This window comes from Chlamydotis macqueenii, chromosome Z (assembly GCF_036417535.1).
Source record: "Chlamydotis macqueenii isolate bChlMac1 chromosome Z, bChlMac1.mat, whole genome shotgun sequence".
In the NCBI taxonomy this organism is placed as follows: domain Eukaryota; kingdom Metazoa; phylum Chordata; class Aves; order Otidiformes; family Otididae; genus Chlamydotis; species Chlamydotis macqueenii.
This window is the reverse complement of record NC_141593.1, coordinates 61,416,921-61,444,479: the sequence shown is the minus strand read 5'-3', so window position 1 is coordinate 61,444,479 and position 27,559 is coordinate 61,416,921. Positions and strand designations below refer to the sequence as shown.

The 27,559-nt window shown below is 44.2% G+C and overlaps 1 protein-coding gene across 5 annotated transcripts; it reads left to right on the top strand.

The window, feature by feature from the left end:
• Nucleotides 1-750: 750 nt before the first annotated feature.
• TRIM36 (tripartite motif containing 36) lies at nucleotides 751-27,559 on the top strand. 5 transcript variants are annotated; one of them, XM_086770531.1, is made up of 12 exons: nucleotides 8,547-8,573; nucleotides 9,528-9,762; nucleotides 12,950-12,979; nucleotides 17,599-17,924; nucleotides 21,097-21,243; nucleotides 22,313-22,408; nucleotides 23,314-23,567; nucleotides 24,127-24,251; nucleotides 24,796-25,095; nucleotides 25,399-25,696; nucleotides 26,746-26,793; nucleotides 27,163-27,559. In XM_086770531.1, the coding sequence occupies exons 1-12, from the start codon at nucleotides 8,547-8,549 to the stop codon at nucleotides 27,512-27,514; spliced, it is 2,238 nt and encodes a 745-aa protein (XP_086626657.1). In that variant the 3' UTR covers nucleotides 27,515-27,559. The 5 variants fall into 5 exon arrangements, with proteins under 5 accessions (XP_086626654.1, XP_086626659.1, XP_086626657.1 ...); XM_086770533.1 differs by lacking the exon at nucleotides 26,746-26,793 and having other exon boundaries at nucleotides 8,535-8,573; XM_086770528.1 differs by lacking the exons at nucleotides 8,547-8,573; nucleotides 12,950-12,979; nucleotides 26,746-26,793 and adding an exon at nucleotides 751-813.

Below are 27,559 nucleotides of genomic sequence, written 5' to 3'. Positions count from 1 at the left end.
GATGCAGAAAATTAGACAATAGAAGTTTTATCGAACCGTAGAACAGTTTGGGTTGGAAGGGACCTTTAAAGGCTGTCCAGTCCAACCCCCCTGCAAGCAGCAGGGATATCTTCAACTAGATCAGGTTGCTCAGAACCTCATCCAACTCAGCCTTGAATGTTTTCAGGGATGGGGCTTCCACCACCTCTCTGGGCAACCTGTGCCAGTGTTCCACCACCCACACTGCAAAAAAAACCATTTTCTTCCTGTTTGAGTTAGCCCACAGATACGCCACCAGCCAAGTGCAAACACATGAGACAGATCATACACGCAATAATGTATGTTACATTATCAGATGCTCTTCTCCACAGATGTGTTCAGACACAGTTTTTCATCTAAACTAAAGCCTGGAATTTAAGAAAACCAGGTGGAGCGTGGGGACAAACGCACCAGGCTCTACCTGAGAGTGCATCCCACTTCAAGCCGTGCTTTCACGTCCCTTTGAAAAGCGGGACGCCCACCTGGGCAGACCCGGCCACGGCCTCAGCCCCACGCAGCAGGCTCAGCGGAGACCCACAACCGTTCACGCCGCCACGCTCGAGTTTCACGGGCACCCACCTTCCCGTGAACATCCTCCACGTGAGGGGGCGGGAAGCACCGCGCCACGGCCGCCTCCCACTCGCAGAGCAGTAGGGGAGACGGCGGCTGCTCCGGCGACGGGCGGGGCCGGGCCGTCCCGCGGCACGGCCGCCACGCGTGGAGCGTGGGGCCATGGCGGTGGCGGGAGACGGCGGCCGCTTCGGCTACATCGTGGATCTACTGAAGCGGGGCAAGGTAGAGGGGGGTGGCCGCGGACCAGCCCGTGGGGACTCTGAGGCTGCAGGGGGCAAGGAGTGGTCCCGGGCAGCGGCACGTCGGAGGCGGGAGGGGGCGGTGGGGCATCCACGCGAGCGGCGAGTGGCTGGTGGGGGGTGCCGGGAGGATCGAGTCGGTTCCCTCTTTAAATATTTTGGGGTTTTTTTTTGGGGAGAGGGGGAAAACTTGACTCATCTTTGGAGCTGGTGTACTTTCGCCTGGTATTTGCCGCACGCTTCCGCGGCTGTCGGATGAAAAAGTTGCCAAAAAACCAAACCTAAAATGCACCGCGTCACCTGGCGCCGTTCGGCACCTGGCGTGCTGGCAGGCTGCTGCCCGCTAGTGGGGCAGCCGGATGGGGATGGGGATGGGGATTGGGGGGGGGGGGTGCGCCCCGGGGGCAGCCCCCACCGGCGTGGGGGGGGCTTGTTCTGCTTTCCACAGCTGGATTGGCCGTGGGCAATGCTGGAGCGAAAAGTGTCGCCCCCAGGAAAGGAATCGAGAGTTTGCAAATACTTCGAGGGAAACTAGCGTGTGCGTTTCGTATAAAAAGGCGCGCGGGAGCGGGCCGGCGGTGGGGGGGAGGAATCCAACTTTTGTATTTGTGAGCTGCTGGTGTATGGAAAGCCAGGGAGCACTTCCTCTCCCCTCCTCAGAAAGGCTCTCCTGTGGTGGGTTTAAAAAAAAAAAAAAAAAAAAAAAAAAAAGAAGTGGGCACTGTGTTTTTGAACATAAAAATAAGTGGGCTTATTCAAAATATTGTTCCGAATGCATCCTGAAGAGCTTTTGGCTCATCTCCGGAGGCTGCCTTTGCACCTCAGTTTTTGTGCCCACCTTTCTGCCCCCTCCCTTTCTCCCACTCCCTCTTCTAAATGTGGGTGAACCTTTAGAGTAGGGGGGAGACGAGTTTCCTGGGTGATTTTCTGCTTCTCCTTGCCTGGGAGTAACTATGCCTGGGGCTCCAAAGGAAAATTCAGATGGCCAAGTCTTGTTCCTGTCCGTTTTACACAATACACAAATTCATAAACGGTTTCAGGCAGTAAATTGCCTGTGATTTCCCCATAAGGAGGGCGATACATCTGTCCCTTCTCTCACAGTTAAACAGTCTGTGCTGGTAGTTTAGATCAGACACCCTCTGCAAGAGCATATGCTTCGTCTGACAGCCGAGTTAGCACATTAGTGTGAAATATGCATGTTTATTACAAACAGAGCTGTTCTTTATACATAGAGCATCACATTGCCAAGTCCCACTCTCAGAGACACTTGATGTACCTGAAGAAAAGAGGAGCAGTGGCAGCTGTGTGACCTTCACAGACTTTTTCCATCGTGGCAGTCACTGCTTGAGGCTCTCCAAGGGCCAGCTCTGAGACCTCTCGCTCTACATGTTTTCCTTTTGCATTTCTTTACCTCCGGACAGGAGTTTTAGATTACAGCCCCTTTGTAATTTATTGATGTTATCCAGGAGCTTGGAGGTATTCTGCTGGGATAATTAAGCTTCTTTCTCAGGTGACATAAATCATGCTGGCAAAAGGGCACTTCAGCATGGTAAACTGTATTTGCTTAGGGCAGGGTATTACTGCTGAGAGGTCCCAGCACTCCAGTTTTCCCTTTCCTGTTCTCCCGCATCAATAAACCGGCTGAGAGCATGAACATGCTCTGAGTTAACTGCTAAGCATCTGGCTTTCACCAAACAAAGAACTGTTAGCGAAATGGGATGTGATAACCATACTTTACACTCACACACTCACCTCTCCGCTGCGCAGGGTCCCAACAGGTACCATCATCAGCTCCCAGACCCCGGGCACCTCGCCTCTTTTGGCACTCCCGCTTTTTCCGCTCAGTTTGCAGTCTCTGCCAGGCCTCGCAAACGGGGCAAATCATTACGTATCGCTTTTCCCCGGGGGAATGTCACTTCAAAATCCTGTTATCTGTTTTAATGATTTATACTAGTTATTCCCCTGTGACTGTCTTTCACATGCACATAACTTGCACATTGTACCTGGAATGGAGAGATGCATTTAACACTTTCAGCCCCAGTAAGACAGTCCTTGTGTAACCCGTATACCCGTAACCTCTGTTTGGGCTCGCTACAATACTCTGTGAGATACTCCGAGCCTCCGAGGCACCTGTCACAAACGTCACAGCCGCATCTGAGCACGTTAAAGTATCTCTGTGAGACAGATTAACAATTAACTGCATTTTGTAGCAAGGCACTGAGGCAGAAGGAGATTGTATGACCTTCTTTCAGGACTCTGAAATCCCAGTTAAAATCACGGCAAGGATGGACACTCAGCTGTCTCAAAACGGCATAATATTCCAGAAATGGTTTCAGGCTGCTTTTTTTTCCCTCTCTCTTCTTCACTCTCTGTAAGTTTCCTTTTGCAGTAGTCAAACTCATGAATATACCTGCAATTATTCACCTTCACTCCGTTCAAAATTGTCTCACTTGCATAGATGTGTGTTTTCTTCATTGGAATACATCTGCTTCTCTTGTACTATTAACTTAATAGAATTTTTAGAAAATTCTATAAAGAAATACTTGTGTCTGGTGGGGTCACTGATACCAATACTTGTCATACATTTTGTAGAACCATTTTTTGGCATTTTCCTGCGAGTGGAATAAAAATCCATAAACCAATATAAAGAAATATAAATAAACCAATGTGAATTTCAGAGAAAGGCTAGCAACACTGACACTATCCTTGTGCGCTACCTGTTGATTTTGTTGAAATAAGGATCTTAGCATACTCAATTTTTAAATCAAATGCCTAGTCCTCTCTTTTTTTCCATCACTTGCTTTGTTTTACCATCTATTCGTGCCCTCAGCATGGTTGCAGACACTGACAGTTTGTCATTCGTAAGGGACAGCTTTAAAAACATTTATCTAGAAAAAGCATTTAGAGAAATAGATGCTACTGAAACCAAGCCCAAAACCCCACGTGATGTGAACATGAGAAATTTATAGAAATAGTTTTAAGAGCATTTTAAATTCTGTGTGCTCTCCACCTGGACCCTGCAGGTGACACTGATTTCTTTGCTTCCCTTCTGCCTAGTTTCATAAAGTGACCAATGCACAGTTCTCTGATGGTGGCATTTCAGCTTTTTTCCAGGTGAGAGTAAGGGACAGAGCTACGGAGGGGTACAAAAACCGAATAACATGAGGAACTGGAGAGAGGAAATACAGCACAATTTACGAGGAGCTGTGGGAGCTGGCGGATGGCTCTGGGCTGAAGTTCTCCTCGTCTTTCAGAAGATAAGGCTCTACATATTTCTTGTTTATGTGTAGAAAGGCGCTTGTCTGGGATTTGGCTCCCTGTGTGGAGAACAGCCCTTTACTTTAACCGCTGTTTTCTTGCATTTACAGCATATCCAGAAGAGTGCTAGATTATGTCTATGTTGTGAAGGCTATTTGCACAAAAAGGTGACTTGGGTTAAAAGAGCACGTAAAGACAATTTGTAGTTCAATTTCAGGTCACAGCTTAAGTTAGGTACTGTAGAAAAGTCCAAGTTTGCAACCCAACAGTTAAAATCCAATTTGCCTGTCTTCACAGCTTTTAATTTGAATTTCTTAGCTGAGTTAGTCAGCCTGTGTGAGGAGGGTGTGTTCCCACAGCTTGGACGTGTCCTCATCGCTCCAGCAGTGGGTTCTCTGAAGTGCCTACAAGAGCACGGGATGTGACACAGTGAGGGCGAGCTGCCAGCCTTGCCCTTGCCCTCCGAGACCCGGGTAGCTGCAGTCAGAAGTGAAGGAGAGAAGGCAGCGGGACAGAATAGCAATGCCCCATGTGCTACGTTTGTAGTGTTCATATTTTTCATGCCGTATCTTTTCATTGTCAGAAACTGAGTTGGTGGCAGGGCTTCCTGTAAACTTGGTTTTATGTTTTTTAAATATAAACCTTTTATATGCCAAAGCCTTTTAAAAATAACCATTGCCTTCCATTTTTGCTGAACAGTGATAATTCATTTACAGGTATGATTCTTTTCTAGTTCAGAGCTGGAGGGTAGGTATTTTTGGCTTGAATGTCATATATTTTTGGGAAGCTTTTTCATGATAATTCTTTCATTTGCTTGGCAAGCAATTACGAAATGTGGAGGCAAATAGCAGAGTCATCTGTATGGACTGTTGTCTGTAGCTGCTCTTTGGATCCCCTGCAACTGCTCCTTCCCTGCTGTCCAGGTGTGAAGCAGAGTGCTTATACACATGGCAATAGGTGAAAAAGTAAAGATACAGTGAGCCAGCTTATCACACGTTGAGATGTGTGAGCTACAAATCCTACCCAAAGCTGGCTGCAGTCCCAATATTCTGGCGGTTTGATAAGCGTAGTCTTTATTGGCTCAGTGCTCTGTGCATAGCAGTGGCTTGTGTGATCTTCCAGGCTTGTTCAGTCCAGCTGATCCGGTTATGGGATCAGTTAGGAAACCCGTCTGACTGTGAGGGTTATGGGCCTGAAGCACATCTCTGCAGAGCAGCAAAACAACCAGAGTCAAAGGATTAGGCTTGGTATTTTTGTTTTATGACAAGAAATCCTCAAGTTATTGTTATTTTCATTTTGGAACACCCAAGGTCTATAGGCCCTTGCTTGGCTATTCAGAGTGATGCAATTGAAGGGTAAGCGTCAGGAAGACAAAGGTGAGCCTGTATTCCAGAGCCAAACCAGGCACATTTCTCTCCAGCAGCGTAAATTCCTGCCTTACCACAGAGCAAACAATATCTTTCATCCTGCATGACTTAGAAAATGCTGGGGAAAACAGTGATCTTCAAGGTTTGACTTTTCAGGGCTCAGTAGAGAAGCAAACTGCATCATTAACAATTTACAGAGAGCGAGATGCAGGCTAAAAGCCCCCTGCATGCATCCTGGCACAGAAAATACTTCCATTGCACAAGGAGAAAAGTGTCTCTCTGGTAACTCAGTCCCCAGGACAGTCACATTAGCACAGGAACAAACGTCACTCTCCGAGCTACGTATCTCCGCATTGGCTCTGCTCTGATGCAAGCCTTGTGCAAGGCAGGCAGCAGCACTTCAGTCAGAAGAGTGCAGACCAGCCGGGAACTGGCTCAGGGTTGAGCCCATGGCTGCAAAAGCAGCGTGGAAAAAAAAAAAAAAAAAAAGAGTCTTGGAAAGCTTTGGTCTGAGAACCTGACTACTGATGGCAGGGGAGGTGTGCCAGACTGTCCCGAGTGCTTTGGGGCAGGGCTGTGTTGCTTCATAAAGTTAAGACCCCAGTCACTTTGTAAACCAAACATAGGATTTTTATGGCTTGTTGAAAACCAGTGCAGCATCCTTCTTTGAGTTGTACTGATGGTTAATGCAAATGAGCGCTGCGGCGACTGCTGTATACCACTGATGAAATTAACAAGCACATCTAAACTGTGGTAGGAGAGAAAATAGGATGACAAATCCCCCCCTGCCCTCCTCCAGTTTCTCTCTTGTGCTGCCAGCTTGAGAACACCAGGCACGCCGGCAACACCCTGACAGACCCCGCCTGCTGAGGGGGCAGGAGCAAATGACGAAGGATGCGTCTTGACACTTTCCAGGTATTTCTTGATGTAAAAGGAGTCCCTTGATAACAGAACAGGTGCGCCATCGATGCATGTGTGTGGCTGGAAACAAAGCAGAAGGGTAGGTCTGACTTCTGTGGCCACACTAGTCTTACTAATCACTTTGGCAGAGGCTAATGACAGGGAGTCTCTCTGACAGTGGTTTGCACTCTTATGTTTTTAGTGTACCAGTGGTTCCTACCTGTTGGTTTTTTTTTTTCCTCCCAGTACCTTGAAGCTAATGCGGATTTTGGCACTGCAAATGCAGTCGTCCTAGGCTGAGGATGGATCAAAAGGCTAGTAAAAAGGTGTGAGTGCAGAAGGGGGAGTTTTACCCTTTGGAGGCCTTCAGAGGACCTTTTCATCCATGTAACACCTTAATGTGGAGGAGGAGGAGGTAGTAATTAAAATCGTGCTCTAAAGTACCCTGAAGCCAGAGCAAACAGGCAAACAAGCTAATACCTTAATGATCTATTAAGGGATTGAACAAAGAGTCACTCACAAGTCCTGGCCGTAGCAGTAGCTGGCACTGTGGTGCATCTGAAGGCTGTGGGAGGGCAGGAGGAATATCCACGCTCCAGATTTGTCAATGCTACCGACATCCACCTTTGCAGGCATGTGCATCTCTGGCATGAAGTGCAGGACGGTTTGCCTTGCTGTGCTGCCAAAGGCAAAAGTTCATCACACTGTTTTGAAGGTGGCAGCAGACCCAAAGAGTCTTCGTTCTGATCTGCAGCTGATAGTTTATTTGGCCCCAAATCAACGACATCCAGTGTCAGCAATGGGTAGTGTGCTAATGTAGACCAGGGCTTATCAAGAGCTACATCCTCTAAAGTCTGCCTGTAACATCAGGAAATCTGGGGACAGTAGAGGTGGATAAGGGATAATATAGTTATTTAGAAGCTTGCCAATCATTACTCAAAACATAGTTGGAAGGCTGATAACTCATGTCCTTACCAACCCCTTCTCCCTCCAGCTTGGCTAAGTGACATGTTTCAGTTTGAATATACATACTTTCCATTATTAGCATTATTGGAATAATTTCAAGCACAATACTCCATATTTTCAGATGGTTTCTAAAGTAAATATGAAATAGCATCTTTACATGTGTTCTCGAGAGAGGAGTTCTGTGTAATACAGACGTGCAAAATGCATCACCTCTGCTTTCATCATTTCTGAGCGTAATTTTCCATTCAAATTTCATGTACAGGCCCCTGAAGCCCAGGTGTAAATAGTGACCAAAACCCAGAGAAGGCATTTTTAGCGTGTTTGTTTTATTGACTCAAACAAAGGGAAATTCTGGGAGGAGGAAAGGAACTTCTTATCCTGGTGTTAGTCTTCTAAATAGGGAAATAGGTCAAATTTAGGGTTTGTCAACTGACAGCATTTAATCATTCACACAGCCAATGCTCCGTCTGTTTTAATTAACCAAACCTTCTTCCGTTGCGTAGTGTAAGGACACTGCATGCTTTCATTCCGAGTTTCCTAAGCAGTGGTTTTTCTCCCGTAGCCAAACACTACGTTAGCTACAGACAGCATTGCCTCCGCAATGGTTGCATCTGCACCCATCCCAAAATCTGAAGGGGCTGGAGATTTTCAAGTGTTTATGTTTGTTCCAGCGGTTGGTGAAAACAATGTTTGCTGTCCCCTGCCCCCGGTGTGGAAACACACCTGCCTGCCATTGCTGTCACCGGGGGAAGTTGGCAGTGCGAGAGGTTTGAGCGGGAAAGCACGGAGTATGCCCCACCACTGGGACGGGCGACGCTTCCGGTGCCGCTCGGCGAAATGAAATAAAATAAATTTAAAAATAAAATAAAGTAAAAACGCCAAGAAAACCGACGCGATATCCCCTGGGGAGCTGCGAGGCCCGGCCCCACCCCGGAGGCGGGACAGCTGAGGCGGGCGGGCCCGGCACTGCACCGCCCCCTGCCGGCCGCGCTGCGCCTGGTGCTGCGGGCGTGGCCGCCCCCGCGCCGCCGGTGCCCGCTGCCGCGCCCGCTCGCCGTTGGAGGCTGCGGGCGTGGCCGTTGGCGCCGCCCGGAGGACGGCACTGCCCCCCCCGCCGCCCCCCCCCATTTCCCCCGGCACCGGCGGGCCGCCCGCTTCTCTCCCGCTCGCCCGGCGCCCGGCGGAGCCTGCGGGCGGAGGAGGAGGAGGAGGAGGAGGCGCGGGGATGGAGGGCGATCGGCAGGAGAGCCCGGTGAGCGCGGGGGGAGCCGGGGGCGGGGGGCGCGGCCGCCGGGTTGGGGTTTGCCGTCCCCTGTGTTGTCGCGCCTTGTCTTGCGGGGGCGGTGGATGTTTGTCCCCGGCCCCCTACGCCCCCCGCCACCGCCCCGCGGTCTGCTTGCCTGGCTGGGAGCGGCTGCCGGAGGCCAGTCGACAAAACCGGTCAAATGTCGCGGCGGGCCGAGCGGTGGGAAGGCGGGAGGGGGTGAGCGGGCGCGGCGCAGCCGGTGCCTGCGCCCGGCACTTGATGCTTCGCGGGGATTTCGCTTTCCCGGGCTGTCCCAGCGGTCAGCCCGGCCGCCGAGCGCAGGGCCAGGTGGCTGGAAGGGGGAAGTCGTGCCGTCACTGGGGAGCTGCCAGGTCCGCGGGCTCTTTGTGCGGCAAACAAACAAATAAATTAACGTGCCGGACGCGAACTGTTCGCCTGGTGAAGTCAAGACGGTTTCAGCCCTGAAGTGTGAATTGCATGGCAGGAAAGCCTCTTGTTTAACCAGTTTGACACTTATTTATTTTTTTTTTCCTCCCATTCTTGAAAAGCGAGCAAGCACGCTGAGTTAAAACGTATGGATTCCTATTGTTAAGAAGTATGGTTGCTTTAATTTCACTAGGTCCTTGGGTGGAATTAAGACTACACCCCTCTTCTTCTTTCCTCCCCTGCAATGCAGACATGACCTAAAGATGAACTGAGTTAGCCTAGTGGCAGTGTTCGTTTCAGTTGAAATGGATGTTGTCAGTGCTTTCATAAATGTTAATTGAGATTTGTTCGCAGTGTTAACCAGAGGAGTGCCTCAAACCAGCGAAAATTGTGTGCAATGATTGTTCTGCAGAGCTGGGGTTTGGTGACATATAGACATACAGCTGTGCAGTAAGTCTTCCTGACTCCCGTTTCCTGCGCTTACACTTGTTTTTCCCTCTTTCTGTCATGAAGGTTGCCATTAAGGGTATTGAAAGAGAGCTCATCTGCCCAGCATGCAAGGAATTATTTACCCATCCACTGATCCTTCCTTGCCAGCACAATGTCTGTCACAAATGTGTGAAAGAAATACTCTTTGCATTTGAAGACTCTCTTGCTGATGGAGGCTCTGAATCCTCTAATCCGAGTAGCCCTCGAATTAAAATATCTTCTTCTAGCATGGACAGAATTGACAGGATTAGTAGATCAGGTATGTATCAGAATTTTTGTGCGTTTTCCTGATTTTATGTATTAGAGTGACTTGAGCTGAATGGTATCTGCACTGGTAAAATGTCTTCCTAGTACTCCTGACATGGTCAAAGAGATGACTTAGGGATAGAGCAAGTCTTGTTCATTCTGTGGGAAGAACAATGGGAATATTTTTAAGGACAATGCACTTTATTTCATATATAATAGATTTGTCTTTGTGGCATCCTGTAAATCCCTGTAACCATTGTGTGTGTTTGTTCCTGTATTTCAGTTACATCGAGATGTAACAGCATCACGTTCAGTAGCGTCGAGATGTATATTTCAGCAATTTTATTGCCTGTCTGTAGTGCTGTTGAGGTGCTTCTCTCAGGTTTTGGCCAGCCTAAATTCAGTAGTTCCGCATTCCTTCTGAGCCTCTGCAGACTTCACAAATGATAGTTTCGTCCCGCCCATTTCATTGTGCTTATTACAAATAATTTTCTGTAGATGATGATCGCTGCACAGCTGCAGAATTGGAGGGGAGATTAAGAAGACTGTGCTAACAGTCTGTTTCAGTGTGGTCAGCTTTAAGAAGCACTTAGCTGTAGGACTACTCATGCTCTTTGTGATACCACGCTAGAAAGATTCTTACAGCCGCCTGCGTAATCCATAGATGAGTTGATCTGCTTTCACACAGATAGATTGGAAGTACTTGCTGTGTGTTGTACTTCTTGAAAAAGCATCTTCTTGGCTTTTAGGCTTCCTTCTGATTTAACTATCCACTTTAAAACCACAGTCTGCAGTGCTCTGGAAGAGTCACCATAAGACAAACCCTAAAGCTGTATCTTGCGTTTCATATGTTCCTAACGTTCATCCTCACCTTCCTCGTTTTCAAAGTTCAAATGTTTTATTTCACCCACTTCTTTTAAACAGCTCCTGAGTTGTTAGTACTGGTATTCTTTCAAATCAGTTTGATAAGCAAATGCTGCTTTTGCTGTAGCTTGTCTGGATGAGGCTTACATGATTTGATGGAATCCCCAAACCACATGGCTAGTTATCTTCATTACAGTCCTCTTTTCTGGAGATAGGGTGCATGGCCCCACGGTCATCATTTAGCTCTGCATACCTACGCTTCACCTGCTTTCTAAGCCCTCTCCAACTGGAGCATTCCATGAAGTCTGTATGAAGAGAGCCCAGTGGTGACTGTCTTCTCCCAAATCCAAGTCTCTTCCCTTTTTTCCTCACTAAGCATAATGTTCTGGCATGGCATTGTACGCGTGGACTGAAGCAGTCGCTGATTGCCGCTGCAGCTGTCCCCTTTATGTTTTTGCGACATGGACATTGGAGCGCTGGGCTGGGTGGCTGGGGAGCGGTGGACGTTCTGTGGGTGACCTGACCTCCCTGTGAAAACGGTGACTTGCGAAGCATGGGAGTACTGCACAGGCTGTGCGTGGGGAGCAGCCCCCCTGCTGCCTTCAGCAGCGTCAGCGAGGACATGATCCTTTCTTTCCCATCCAGCTTGCTCTCTGTGGGCAGTAGAAACGGCAATCTAGCACGACGTGGCCCACACGCAGTGCTGTGACACAGTCCGCCCTGGGCATGGAGGAGGCAGAACTCCCTTGGGAACCTGATATTTAGTTACTACTGGATTTCCAAAGTTCAGTTCAGGGTGCTGGCATAGCTGTTGGCTGCCCTTCTCAGAAGCCTTAGAGTTACCGCTTCATTATGCCCTTAACGACAGGACAAGAAAGACCCCTTCTTGGTATTCCTGTCCCCTCCTCCCTGAGATACAGGCACGCAAGTTGTTGCAGGGGCTGTAATCTTTAAATCCGCAGTAGTCTGCCACCGTCCCAGCAAACTGATGGGAAGTTATGTGTGTTATCTCCTCATCTGACCTGCTAGTAGAAGGAGATAAATGCTTTCCTAAAGACTTCATGCATGTTTGATGAGTTTGGAAATAATGGGCTTCCCCCCTTTCCCCCAGGAAAAGCATTGGACAGATGCACATCAGGGGAAGATTATAATCTCAGACAATTCAAATTTGCGAAATGAAAAGCATATGGAAATGGGAGCTTTAAAGAATATACTTAGACATTCAGGTTATACTGTCTTTGCTTCTAATGTTACAGGTGTTACAGCTCCATTCCTATGTAGGGGTGAGAGATTTGCTCTCAGACATTTGGTACCAGTAAAGTTCAACCAGCTCGCCACTTATATTTGCACAATTCTCATCTTGCATTTGAAGTACCCATACTGTGCATTGCCTTGCTTAATTCATTTTGTGATCCTTAGGGGAATTTGTGATAAAACAGCTCCATAAGAGAGAAAATGTACAAGAAAACATCCAAAGTGGGGCCTCACATGTATAACAAAAAAACCCACGAGAATTTCTGGTGGGCTTGTGCAGGGCATGTTCCTGTCAAGACATTATTGTTCTGTTTGAAAATGTGTACAACCTTCCTCCTGCTGGGATTTTTTTCTTTTTCTTTTTCTTTTTTCTTTTTTTTTTTTTTCCACTTACAGAATCCCTGCTATGTCCACGAGGAGTATCATCTATTTAAAATTATTTTGGCATTTAAATTCTTGAGATGCCAGAAGGAACTGGTCCACGTTCTGTATTTGTTGTGCACTCCCAGCTTGTATTTATAAATACGATTTATCTTAATGTAAAAAGGCCAGAACTGGTAGAAGTCTCTTATTTCTTTTCAGTTGAAATAGAGTGTGTGTACTTCTTAAAATCTAATGTGTTGTTTAAAAAAAAAACCACTGTTTATGTTGTATATAAAATATTTTACTTTATTTTAGAAAATGATGTTGCATGTAAAATGAAAATAAAGGATATTTCTTATGCTAAGCCATTTTGTGCAATGTTAGTGTAATTACAATGTTGGTGTAATCAGAGTAAAGCATGCAATGTGGTTATGTTGATACTTGTCCAGCACAGACAGATGATGCAGAAACTGAATGTTTGAAATATCCCTCCATGCTGCCCCCCCACCCCCAGTCTCTTCTTTCTCCCTTATTCTGTTCTGCTTAAATACTACAGTTGTTTCATGTGCTAGGAAATTAAACATTCTTGCCTTTCAGTCCTGCAGTCGTCTAACAGCCACGGAAGAGAAAACAGCTGATGCTTTTCATTTGAACCATTGCAAACCAATGGTGTATCTCATTTTTTGGTTTCTAAACAGCTTTCTGTTCATTATTCGCAGCCTCACAGAGGAGGTCTTTTGGGTGGAGAGGTAGAAATGCTTCACTTCTTGTATTGGCTAGAGATAGTCTAGCATTTAGATCTCGAGTTAAATATTGTTGGTTAGCCATATAGCTTTTTGTCAGTGGTCAAGTCCAGAAAATGGCTTTTGCAGTGAGCAAAGTACAGCAAAGGAGTTCTGTAAGGAAAGCTTTTCATTCTGTTTAACACTGACTTAAAGGTCAACTGGACTGGAATTCAGTTAAGGGTTGGATTATATTTTTTTTTCCTGTGTGTATGCATGACTAAACATACACTGATAGGTGCAAAAATGCACATTCTCTCTTCCCTTTAAAACAAAAATCCAACAGTCACTCCCCTGCTTGCTCCACGCTTTTTAATTTTCAGGAGTTTACATGCTCAGGTTTCAATAAAACTGCTGTCTTACTGGCAGTGAAGTGTAATTATCAGATTGATCTTTGTAACATTGAGAGGTCACGGATGGCCATCACTTTTAAATGGAAGGTAGTACTGATTGTTCATTGTATCTGAGCTCACTTAATTTGACAAAGAAGCAGACTGAAATTTACACCATGTTAATCTGAGTAGGTAGTTCTGGATCTGGCAATTTAGCGCGGTGCATGAATATATGAGGAAAACTAAATATTTTAAATTTATACACTTGTAATGTTTGGAGTGCATAGTGACATAGTCAAGCTGAAAGATAGCCAGTGTTTCTTAGTTTTAAGTAGATCTGATTTCCAAAACTGAGCTCATCTGAGCATCTCAGGCACTGTGTGGGTTTGTTAACATAAATCTTTTTTTTTTTTTTTTTTTTTTGATGTGATGCTCTGTCAAAAATGGAAGAAAAGCCCCAAAGCTCCATGTTGCCATAATATTGACAGGCACACAAGCAATTAATAGAAATACTATGTCCTTGAAGAAAGACATGAACTGAGGTAAATATAAATCTGAATTTCACACTCAGTGGAGGACAAATCAGAAGAGGAAGTTTAAATTGCCTCAGTTGAAGACTGAAAGTGTCATAAACCAAAACTGGTAGGACATGGTCAGAGGTCTTGGAAAGTTGCTGTTACCTGCCCTTTATGCAGAAAGCACCCTTGAAGATTGGGGAAGATTAAAGTATCTGAAAATGACATTTTGCAGTTACTGACTTTGCTCATGTTTGGTTTTTTTTTTTTTTTTCCTTTTCTTTCTTCCTAAAAATCAGTCCAAAAGCATGAGCTGAGTTTAGGGGGGTGGCAATATATCTTTATATGTTAAAAAAACTTGTATGAGAATCCAGTTGACTTTTAAAATCTTTTTTTTTTTTTTAAACTCTCACACATTTAACTTTCATGTCTTCCATAACCATAGAATTCTGGTGATACTGTTTGCCTGGAAAACACAATTTTATCTTTAAGATGTCTTATCCCTTTCCAAACCATCAGCTGCAGGTTGGGCTTTTCAGTATTTTAACTGTTGGTATGTCTCCTTGGGAAGAGGAAATTTAAACACTGGCTTTAAAAAACATACTTAAGATTGCTCTTTGACTTGAGTCTTTGCAATCTGTATCCTAATATTTGTGAATTTGGAGTCTGAAGATGAGCTGTGCTAATTTTTTAGTTACTGGTTGTGCTATTCCTTGCAAGTGGAGCAGCACCTTTCAAGCCACAGTGGAAAACTTCTTATGATGATTCCTAATATTTCACACAATACATATTTGTTGTAAATCAGATTGGAAAAGTGTAAAAGAGAATATGGAGAAGACCTAAGTTTCTCTGAGGCACACATCTATGTGACTACAAAATCCGTGGATTTTGCTGCTCTTTTTTTTTTTTGTGTGGTGAGTTGTTTGGTTTTTTTTTTTTAATATATATATCAGCAGAATTAGGTTTTAGCAAACTAGACACAAGACAGTTGGGAAAGATAGTGCTGGAAGTAATTTATCACTTCATCAGTACTTTCTTTTTAAAATATGATTGTAGAAATCCTATGAGCAGAAAGCAGACTTAATTCTTACTGCATGTTAATATTTTAACACTTGGTACACAAAAGAATGTTTCCATACTTTAAGTGATGAAGTGGCAGAACACGCCAAGAAGCTTAGCAAGTAAATTTCCAGAGTTTAAAACAGGGGAAAAACCAACCCTAGGCTCTTAGAGTGCTGCCAGTGCAAAGGGATGAGACATCTGAAGGTGTGTGGGACTTCCCTGATTCTGGATTGCTTTCCGTAAGCAGAGCGTCACCAGTCTTCGCAGAGCATGGTTTCGTGATGACGGTCTCGTTTGGGTCTCCCTTGGGCAGAATGAAAGGCCTCCGTTGGGATGCGGCTGAACTCGCCTTTGAGTTAAACAAACACCCGTTCCACATCTGGGCCACTCGGGCCAGACTTCAAAAGCATGCCAATGGATACGAATTTCCGATTGTATTTTTAAACTTGACCACTGCACCATGTTTGGTTTTTTTTTTTTGAGGGGGGGCGGGTTACCTTGGTTTGCCATTGCTTGCTCTCTGCTATAGTATACCGCTTGTAGGCAGTCCCCGTATGTACAACATTGTATAATTGTTTTCTTAATTTTAGCAAATGTAAGTACTCCACATCCCCTTCTGTAGCTGTTCACTGCATGGCACTGCATGTGAAATCGTCCTTTTGTTGAGGCCGTTGTAGAAGTGTGTCGATCTCTCTGTTCCTGGCTGCAGTGCTGGCTTGGAGGGTACATTGGAAACACAGCTTGCTTTTTGCTGCTGTTCTGTGCGCTGCATGTGTGTGTTGCTGTGTATGCCAAGTTACAGGTACTGCAGGACGTGCAGTGTGGGTAATTAATTCACTTCAAGTAAGTACTAAAAAAAAAAATAAAAAATAAAAAAATCTCTCCTTCCCTTAGCCAGAGAGCTATACACCGGTGCCTTGTGTCACCTGTATGAGTTGTTCCGCTCAGAACCTACCGAAAGCCATGAGACCAGCTGAGTTAGAAACTGCCAGCTCATACACACTTACTCATGCTCTGATTGTGGCTTCATAGCTGACGGTCATGCATAACTGCCACGGAACACATGTGAAAGATTTTGAAAGGAACCACTTCTTACGGGACTGTTGGTTTGTTGTTTTTTAAAGAGACTGGAAAGGCAGGGTTTGGATTGTTGGGTGAACCAGCCACAGGAAAGTGGCACAAGGCAAGTGTCTTTTGGATAGCATCAAAGGATACTTGAAAAAGAAATGAAGCATCAACGTTTCTGATGGGAAGATGCTGACTACATACCGATGAGAACAGATTTCCCTTTCTGAAGAACCAATTTTAACACTAAGAATTCAGCTTTAAGTCATGGCTCCAGTTACAAATTTGTTAGTTATACCAAAGTACAGTCCTCTCCAAGGGATCTTAAAACCACGCTCCAGCTACAGATGATGTTTTTTTTGTTTCTTTGTAAGGGAAAGTTGAGAGGATACATATTAAGCCTAAACACTGGCTTAGCCTGCTTCTGTAATACATGAAGGACTCTTTTTGATAGTTGTGCCCTGGGGGTTCATGAGTGAGACATGGGGATGCACTCCCTGTTTGATAGCCTCAAGAACATTGCCCTGTAAATAGCTTTTGGGTCTGTGTGAGCCATCACCTTGAACATGCTCCAGAGGCTTGCGGCTTTATCACTTTATTTTGGAGAGGAGGGGATGTTTGTGCATAGCTGCTTGGTAGGAGCGCAGCTTCTCTGCTGTCGCCTTTTGAAATAAGAGATAGATGTACTCTGCATAATCGTACAGATCTGTGGTTCCCCAGTTCAGGGTAGAGGAGTCTCTCAGACATAACCATTTCAGCATCCCCTTTGGTGTGCAGGGCTTATTTAGCAGCCTTCCTTTATCAAGGCCATTCAGCAAGGGCCAAGTCAGTCTCTGCATATTTTGACTAAATTATTTGGCTGAGATTTCATACTGATAATATCTAGTTCTCTTGTTTTCCTCTTTATTTTTTTTTTTATGATTCTTCTTGGGATGAGCCAGATAAGTTTGACTCAGCCAAAGCAAACTTCAGGGAGCTCAAAGTTTGCTATATGTTGGCTCAAAGTTGTCCCTGGAAACATTCAAGGCCAAGTTGCCCCAAGTTGGGGCTCAGAGCAACCTGATCTGATTGGAGATGTCCCTGCTCTTTGCAGGAGGGTTGGACTAGATGACCTTTAAAGGTCCCTTCCAACCCTAACTATTCTATGATTCTGTGATTCTATATATCTCTGAGAATAACAAATCTTACTCTGGGAATAAGCATCTTTCACTTCAGTATGTTATGAAGCCGTTGCTCTGTCTATGGGCAGCCAGTTAGCCTAAAACCAACTGGCTTCTGGAAGGTTTGGTGTTTTGTGTTTTGAAAGTCTGTAGCTTGAGTGCATCCACAACTAGATGAAGATAGAAGTGGAACAGCTAAATTAATCTGAACATAGAGTTAAGTTTTAGAGTGGTAGTTTGTAATGTCCCCTGGACTCAGATATTACACTACCTTGTCATGGCAAATGTGTTCTCTTTGGCTTGGCAGACTGCATATGAACTGGTACTATACTGGTTTGGATGGTGTGCTATGATAGTTTGGAATTGGTTCATAAATTCCTGTGCTTCTCTTGTTAAAATTTAAACCTCTTCTGTTTATGCTCCTCCTAAATCAGGATTTGGTATCTACACAGGCAGAAAACGCAATTCACTGACTCCTAGATCGACTCTATTTCCTTGTCCGGGTTGCCAGCGGGATATTGATCTTGGAGAACGTGGCATCAATGGCTTATTTCGCAACTTTACTTTGGAGACCATTGTGGAAAGATACAGACAGGCAGCCAGGGCGGCTGTTGCCATTATGTGTGATTTCTGCAAACCTCCACCTCAAGAGTCCACAAAGAGCTGCATGGACTGCAGTGCAAGCTATTGCAATGAATGTTTCAAAATACACCATCCTTGGGGAACTGTGAAAGCCCAGCACGAATATGTAGGACCAACCACCAACTTCAGACCCAAGGTTAGTATTCTCTGTCTTACAGAAGTTGGGTTGCAGCATTCACGTAGAGCTTCACACATACCTGTGCAATGGTAGTTGCTTTTTGAGATCATTGTTTCTTTATTGACTATTGCTGTTATTTATTGAGTGTACCATCAGTTTTTGTTCTTGTTTTTGCAGAAGTGGTTGTTGCTGAAGAGGACATTAAGAACATATTTGAAGGGGACCCTAAAAATAAGGGTGTTTTTTTTTTCCGTTGGAGAATGAATTGTGTTATTTGTGATTTGAGTCTCTTTCTCCTTTTTTTTTTCTAAGACTTAATGATCTTGCACATCTGGAGTGGCAGTCCTTTTCTCTAAAAGTTGGGCATGGAGCATGCCTGTGTGCGGTAAACTTAAAAAAAACCAACAGAATTGGCCTCCCTCCCTTAAGGCAGGTTCCCTTTTGGTGTTTTGTGCCTCAACTTGATCCATCACAAAGCATCTTCTTTCTCTCCTCCTTCCTTGCACCTAGTGATAGCAAAAGGTGGAGTTCAGGTCTCCGCTGTTATTACACCTTGTTATTTTTTTAGCTATAGCAGAAGAGGAAAATGTAATGGCTGGTTTTCTGCTTTACACACTTGTGCTGTTGCATTCAGACAAAACAGCGTGATTGCAAAGTGCTGTTATCTTTGTTTCCCCTGTCAAGTGTGGTGCAGAACATGGCAGTGCATTATTGAATTTAAGTTACATGACAGTAGAAATTGCCATCTCTCTAATAAGAGACCACAATACATCTGAATGCCCCAGCACTTGCTGTGTGCTTGGTGACCTCACTGGAGGTCCCACAGATATTAGAAATGCTGATGTTCAAGGAGTCCTGATTAATTTTTATTAAATTAAGTAGATTTGATTAATATGTGGTGCATAAGAAGCTCTTGACTGGTGATGTAACTTCTTTCTGAGACCGGAGAAATCTGAGCCTCAAGAGTTACTGAGCTGGCAGATAGCGAACATCCAGAAGTTCACTTAATGCCATTTTTCTTGAGCCTAATGCATTCTTCATTCATTCTAGTTAAGATGCACTTTTAAATGTGCTAGCACACAACTGTCTTTGTAAAATGTCCCTGTATTGGAAAAATGAGTAAGGTAAAAGTTTGCCATCTTCCATCTCTTGATCTAAAACGCTGTACAGATCCTTAAAAACTTTGCTTCTATGGGATCTAAACCCTCACTGTTGCAATGTTGCTACTTAAAAATACCAAAGGTGTCTTCTCGTCCTTCTGTACTCTTAAAGGTTCCATATGTTGTTATACTACATGCAGACTGAATTTGGGATTAAAAGTCAGTAGCTTAATTCTGTTGAAGCAGAGCGAAAGGTGAAATGGTTTAGATCATCCTGACTTTGATGTATCAAGTGTGTGCGTTTGTGTGGGATTTAACTTTTTAAAAACGTATGATAAGACAGATGTACTATTTAAAAAAGGAGAAAAAAAAGGAGAAAAACATAGTGTAGTTAAATCAACTATAGATACATCTACTTTGTAGAAAAACTTCCCAGCACCAGTAAACTAATCTTTACTGTGCTCTCATAGAGAATTTTTTTGAGGACTGTTTGAGCTTTATAATAGAAAGAAAGAAAAGCACATTTTTCATTGCACTGCATTGTTAAGACCTGAACTGAATGCATGGAGTATTTGCTGGTTCCCTAAACAATGTTCCCACTCATCATTTTAACTTACAACCAGACTGGAGAGCACTTTGTAATGTGTGTGGTGGGGATGGGAGAAGCATGTACTGGGCTGATTGTTTTTGAATTTTGAGAGACCTAGACAAGGTAGTCTGCTGACTTCTTCTGTCTCTAGCTTGCAGGTTTTAATTCTTGCTTATATGAGGAGATGAATAAAAATCCGTGGTTTCTGCTAGGTATGACAACACAGTGCTGTGGAAAAATTACTTCCACAGACCAACGGCACGAATGCGGGTTTTGGAAATGTCTGCTTGCACAGCTGATTTTCCTGCAAATTTCCTTCCCCTCTCCCAACCCTCAGTCCACTAGTCAATGACAAGGGGATAGCTTATCGCATATTCTGCTTAATGACAGCCTTATTTACCAAGGTGCTAGTGAAACTAGTGTCTTTGAGCTTTTCACCATAGCCTGAGATAACATTTGGGGCTTGAGAGCTGGTTTCAGAGATGGTCTGCAATTTTAGCTTAGTATGTCCGTATTTATGCTACTCACAGTTTCCTATTTTTGTGCCCTTTCCTGTCGGGTGCTTTTTTGTCTGTGTGTGTTAAAAGATGATACTTTTGAATCCTGACTGTTGGCACAGCTGTCTTGTTCTTCTTCTTGAAATAAAACTGAAAAACTTTCTCAAAAGCTTTGCTTTGGTAACATGGAGTAGACGGACCCAAATGTTGTGTCTTTCAGTGCTCTGGAATGAGGCAAAGCATTTTTTTTTTTTTAACACACAGTTTTTGGCGCCCCCCCACCCCCCAGATGGTTTTGTTTGTTGGTTGAGCTTGGAGTTCAGCAATACTTTTTTTTTTTTTTTTCCCCACGTGTTTAGTTTTTGAAAGATGATTTTTAGCGAACACTAGTTTCTTTGCCTTGCTATTTAAGCTGATGCTGGAATTAGCACTCAGCATGAACAACTTGTAATTGGAGTCAGACAGAAAAACTGAAACACTGGACCCTTTTGTCTTTAAAATAACTGTGACTGGTGGTGGTGGCAGCAGTTGCTCCAAGAGCAATGACTATGTGGCTGATCAGTCTAGACTTAAATCATTTCAGTGTTACGTCAACTCTTGCTTTAAGAAATGGCTCATAGCTGTTTCAAGAGGTGCTGGCGTGGACATGGTTAAATTTGACAGGGCGAGTGTGTTATATATTGCATTTGCAGCTTTGAACATGAGTGTAGGGAGCTTGAGGCATGCAAACAACTTCAGGGATTAGCAAAGTGATTGATTGCAGTATGGAGGCTACATGATGTGTATACAGGCCTTGCTACAGGTGTACTCACTGTGAGCCTCATGAAACTGTTCATCTGCTGGCTTTCACTGGCACGGACAAATATAAAAGGTGGAAGATATGAAAAAATCTACTGATGGAATCAGACGCTGCTGTGATTCAGTGTTGTGATGGTTTATTGAGCACCTCAGGTTTTGAAAGTACACTTGCATTCTCTCTGCTGTCTTTTTTTTTTTTTTTTCAGATTTTGATGTGTCCGGAACATGAAATGGAGAGGGTAAACATGTACTGTGAAATCTGCAGAAGACCTGTTTGTCATCTTTGTAAGCTGGGTGGATGTCATGCAAACCATAGAGTAACAACAATGAGTACTGCCTACAAAACCCTTAAGGTAAAAGTAAATATTGTGGACCTGGCCTTAAGAAGGGGAAGAGCACTGAGCTTCTGGCGTAAGGGCAAACTCCCCCTGGCAGGAAGCCAGGATGCGTGTTCGGAGGACGCTGCCCTAAGTCACGAGGCAGGCTGTGGTGCAACAGCTGTTAATGTACGTGTTTGTGTGACATCGCACGCCTCTGAGAAACTAAACTGTATTTTCCTTAAGACTTGAAACATAACCCCTTAGGGGTGCTTCCACCTTATTTTAGCCAGCTGTACAGCAGTACTGGCCAATGCAGGAGGCTTAAGAAATTACTATTTTACAATCTAGCTTTTATCCTGAATGGTCAGATAAGTGTCCTTGTGGCATAAGTTAGCTGATACTTTACAAGCACTCCTGAAAAATTTGCATCTGAAGTGTCTGTTGGGACTTCAGATGTTTCTTCAGATGCATGTTAATTCCCTAAGCACAGTACAACAGGGAAGGCTTGCAAACATTGCTTTGTTATTAAATAATGATTGCTGCTATCTCCTCTTCTTCCTTTTCTCCCTCTCTTTCTCATTAAAAAAAAAAAAACAACCAGACCTGCCTGCCTTTTGCTCTTTGGCCTCCCCGCCTGTTTGCAAGGCTTTTCCTGTACAGCTGTTAACTCTTGCAGCTAAGGAAGTGCATAGACACTCCTAAATTCATGCTTTGAACCACTTATTTTTCTAGCAAGTCTTACTACAAATAAGTTAGTAACCTGCAAAGCTTTTCTGTAAGTTTTAGTAACATCCTGAAACCTGATGTTCCTAGCCTAAGAGAGGGTGGCTCCTGTGGCTGGAGAAGAATGAGCCAGCTGAGGCTGTTACCTCTTGTCCTGAGAGGCCGTGCCCCCAGTCCCGCTCACAGCAGTGGCCTGATGTCCCTACGAAGTCATTGCAGGTCACCGAGCAGTTCTCCGTGGGGTTGCTCTTCATAACTGGTGGCAGGCTGTTGTGCTTGTAATGAGATAAACCAAGCACTGGCTGGATGACCTGCCTGTGCTTGTTGTCAGTTTGGGTGGATACCCTTATTCTGACAGCTTGCTGTTTTGTATTAACAGGAGAGGCTTTCAAAAGATATTGAGTACCTCATCAGTAAGGAGAGCCAGGTGAAAGCTCACATCACTCAGCTGGATCTGCTGCTGAAAGAAACAGAGGTAGGGGTGGCTTGTGGCTTGTCTGGGGATGGTCCTTGCAGGGACACAGCAGGGACTCGGAACTGTTTTCAGTGAAGTGTCTCATATCCTTTATCCAGTTAGTCAGTAAACCAATTTCTGGACAGTTTTTGTGAGTCCTGAGTCACACATGGTAAGACATAATCCCGACCGTGTGGGAAACTTGGGCAGTGTACAGAGGGAAGTTAAGTTTTGGGTGCTGCTGTAAATTTATTTGAAATAAAGCATATTTGATACCTGAACTGAAGAGAGGAGGGTTAGTTACAGCTTTTGTGTATTATTGGTGCTGCACAATTTATGCTGGCTGTTTATCTTGAGGATGTTGCAGTAAAGTCAGAACTAAGAACAAAATCTCCCTGCAGAAGAGTGAGAGCTGGGAGCTCACATACAAGCTGAAAAACATGATGGCAGAAATTGCAGGAGCTCCTGGCCCTGCCTGTGTCTTGATATGGATTGTCTCCGTGCTTTGTAGTTCATTTTATCCAGGGCACTGGTCAGAGGTGGCACGATGACTCGGAGGGCATACATGAGAAACTAGGCTGTACTTCCAGTTCAGGGTGACTGGGGACTGCTCTTTGGTGTGCAGGCTTCAGAGTCTGATGTGCTTTTACTATGAGCTATTTAGACAAACGCTGTGCACAACTCAAGACATAATCAGAGGAATGCTTTCTTCCTCTTTGTTCTCCATGTTAAGATAGTAAATGCTTACTAGCTTGGGTGCGGTGCTGATCACATTTTCAGTGCTGAGGAGCATAACAAAGCTCATTAGTCTTGTCTGTCAAATGGATGACTAGATTGCTATGATATCTTGAACAACCGTAAGTGTGTTTCTATACACAGCCACAGTGTTGTGGAATCTGTCTAAAATGTCTTTTGTTCCCTCGTAGTGCAACAGTGAAAGAGCTAAACAAGAAGCATTTCAGAGTTTTGAGAAATTGTTTCATGTCCTGGAAGAGAAGAAATCTGCAGCCCTTAGGGCAATTGAAGCATCTAAGAACTTAAGGCTGGAAAAATTGCAAACACAAGCAGAAGAATATCAAGGACTCCTGGAAAATAATGGCCTTGTAGGATATGCTCAAGAAGTCCTTAAAGAAACTGATCCGTCTTGTTTTGTTCAAACAGCAAAACAACTTCATGTCAGGTATCTTAATTATCTTCTGTTTGAGGTACAGGTCCTGTTCTAGGATGTCTGGTCAGTCATATTCTTTTGACACCTGCCAGCAAAGTACTGAATGCAGAGGCTGGGAGATGGTCCCAGTACCGTTCAGTAGTAATTACTACATTACAGTGTGCGTTCAGAAGCAGCACCCTGGAGTGGTTCTGTCCTGCAACAACACCCAGCCTTGTTCAGTAGGACTGCGATGGAAGGGTAGCCCATTCAGCTTACTGACAGATTTCTTTGTATCTGGTATTTGCAAGTTAATCAAACAGGTCTCTTCTGCCTTTAAACTCTTTGATCTTAATAGTTGTTTTCCATTAGAGCTTCACACCTATTTTGTTCTTTGAACATAATGCCCCAAATTGTTAAAATGCTTTGCTGTCTGAGCGATTATCTATTTGTTATCTTTACACTGATGTACAAAAGGCCTTTAAATTTTGCATTTGAATTCTGTCTAGAGAGACAGAAATTCCTGGGAACAATGCACACGTGTGAATTCCCTCTTCTCTCTTTTGCCATCCCTCTGCTCCTGTGCTTTCAGAATCCAAAAAGCTACTGAATCTCTGAAGAGCTTCAGGCCAGCAGCTGAAACTACTTTTGAAGACTTTGTGGTGGACATAGGGAAGCAAGAGGAGATCCTTGGTGACTTGTCCTTCCATTCCAATGGTAAATTGTGAGAACATCAGGTCTTTCTGGAGTTACGGCTTTAAGGGCTTCTCTGTAAAGAGGCAAAACTTCTGCAGGGCTGCAGATGCAGAACTCAGTCTTGTGATTTGCACTGTCCCTTCTGTCTCCATGATCCACGAGGCATTACCTGGCAGCCATGCTAGGTATAGGTCTGATAAATAAGCTAAGATGCCATTACATTCAGTCCTAGTTTTTACATTGGCTTCCAAAATATTGTATTTAAGGAATATTAGGTCTTCCTAGAAGCTTTTTGTAGCTTGACAGAAAATAGTGGGTTTTTATACGTTTTTTTAGCTGCCAGGAAAAATAACCAATACAACTTCCAAAGTGAAAACAGAAACTAAGGGATTTATTTAAGTGCATGAACAGAACCATCCTCCTCTGCCCTGTTTAACTGAGTGAGTCAGATTTCTGCCCCCACTGTGCTATAGCCACTCAACAAACAGCTAGTGTGGTTAATTCTAAAACAATATGTATCTAAATTTGAGGTTTTTTTTTTTCTCCTGAATCTCTGGCATTCCAGGTCTAGAAGTACCAGAAATCAATGAAGAGCAGAGCAGAATGTACAACAAAGCTCTAATCAGTTGGGAATGCCCTGGGAAGACAGACTCTGCTGATATCTACGTTCTTGAGTATCATAAGCTTAATAGAGAAGAGGAGAGTGTGACGTGGCAGGAGATCGAAGTCTGCAGCAAGAGCAAGAGCAAAGTAATACCTGATCTTGATGATGACAGCAGCTATGCCTTTAGAGTTCGAGGATATAAAGGGTCCATCTGCAGCCCTTGGAGCCGAGAAGTTATTTTACGTACACCTCCAGCTCCAGGTATTAGGTTTTCTTATGTCCCTGAGGTGCTGAATCTGTGTCTGTTAGTGTGAAGAGCTGTAGGTGGTTTCCAGTAGCTCCCAGACTTCTACTGTCCTGTTACCAGTTGCATAAATCTGTAGAAGCACTGTTAACAAACAGGTTAAGTAGGTAGTGTACTGAGATTGTGTTAGCTTGCATGACATTCCTGGTAACCTGTAAAAGTGAGAAATTCTAATGCCAGTGTGACTTAAAGTGTAGTTTATGAGCACAAAAGGCCAAATACCTAACTAAAAGGAAATTTTTTGGGGCACTGTTTTTCAGTTTTCAGTTTTCTTTTTGATGACAAATGTGGGTACAACAGTGAACATCTCCTGCTGAACCCAGGAAGAACCTCTGTGGAAAGTAGGGCTGGATTTCCTCTACTTCTGGGATCTGAGCGCATGCAGGTTGGATGCTACACCACCCTGAATTACATCATTGGTGACACTGGGATTGCCAAAGGGAAGCACTTCTGGGCTTTTCATGTGGAAGCCTATTCATACCTGGTGAAAGTGGGAGTTGTTTCTAGCAACAAGATACAGAAATTGTTCCACAATACCCATGATGTGACCAGCCCAAGGTAAATTGCGAACTCTTGCTTAATACATGTTTTCTATAAGGAGATGGCTTTTTAAAAAAGAACTTCAGAGTGAGTCTGGTCTCCTTTAGTACACAAGGTGAACCTTAGTGGTGGAAAGTAGCTTGAAGGATTGTCCTGTTCATCCCCTACTGTTAGTAGAAAGATGTTCTAATGATCCACAGTCCTATTTTCTTTCTTTTTGGGAAAGAAATCAGATCCTTATAGATGTCAAGATATGTCAGTTAAAGGAAGAAGGTAAAAAAAAAAAAAAGCATCAGTTGCAAGATTGAAGCAATGCTTAATTGTAAATAGTAAGACTCTGCCTTAATTCCCTTAGCATACTGGGTTTGGCAGCCATTCAGAGGTACAATGTTCACTGTACATGTACATCTTTGCTGTAGCTTGCATTACAGTGGATTCCAAGTCACTGACTTATCACAGGCTATATGCTTGCATACGGTACTGAAGTTCTACTGAGCACAAGCCAAAGTGTGGTGGCCAAACCAGCAAAAAGATTTCCGGCTGTCAATTACAATTGTAGTAAGCCTGGATGTGTCTAGGAACTGCAGGCTGGGAGGCTGTCTCCTGGGGACTCTTAACTTTTTCAGGGATCTAGCAAATGTATTGGCTTCCTCCTGTCTAACATACTGAAAGTCTAAAGGTGTCAATGTCTTGGGCTGCTTAAGGTCAGATGGAGCCTTTTTCTGAAGTGAGAGATCAGATCCTGATTTCCTGATTTCTTTTTCCTTATCCACAGAAACAGCTGGAAAACTTCAGCTGACACACATCCAATCTCCCTCCAAACAGCCCAGAAATGCAAACCTAGCTAGGGATTGTCTGCACAGAAGAATGTGTGCTTCTCCAATCTGTCTTCATCTGGAGACAGAAGTACGGGGAAGAGCATGTAGACTGAACAAATCCGGTTACAAATTTTCCCCGGTAACCAGCTGGAAAAGAAGGGTTCAGGGAAGCCTCCAGGCAGAGCACTTTAAAAAAAAAAAAACAACCCCAAACTTAAGCCACTGCCCTTTGTCTTGTGAATTTTACAGACAATGTAATACAGCAGCAGCATGGGAAACTCATAGGACAACAGTAATGTTAAATGTATTTACTGGTGTCATTTAACATTATGTATATAAAGTTGAACACATCTTGACTGTAATGATTAGTCATATTTGCTAAATTACTTCTCAAGTTAACTAATTTACTATACCTGTAGGTTCATGAATGGTTGCCTAGCATGAGTACATTTAGATACATCTGCTCCTTACTAAAGCCTTCTGTGGTCTTGTCCTCATTAGTGTTTAGCTGCTGTTAATTGTTTGAACTGGCCCAAGTGAGTGTTCTCCAAGGTTTTGCCTGTGATTGTGTGGTGTTACCTGTCTTACAAAAATGTTTTCTCCAGTTCACATCATTGATCCCACTTCAGAATTTGACAAAAGCAAATGGTTGTTTTTCTGTTCTAGATACGAACAAGACAGTGGTCATGACAGTGGGAGTGAAGATGCCTTTGACTCGTTACAGCCTTTCACGCTGGTCACTTTAGGCATGAAGAAGTTCTTTATCCCCACGACAGCTGCTGCCCCCAAGGATCCAGCGAGCAGAATCCTTCCCTTACCGTCACGTTTGGGCATTTGCCTTGACTGTGACAAAGGCAAGGTGGGGTTTTATGACGCAGGCCGTATGAAATGCCTTTATGAGTGCGAGGTGGACTGTTCTGGCATAATGTACCCAGCTTTTGCCTTAATGGGTGGCGCGGCAGTTCATCTTGAGGAAGCTGTCACAGCAAAGTATGAGGAGTACCACGATGACATGTAGTGCAGTAATCTCTTCCCGTTGCTCTTCTGAGATGGAAAATGAGAG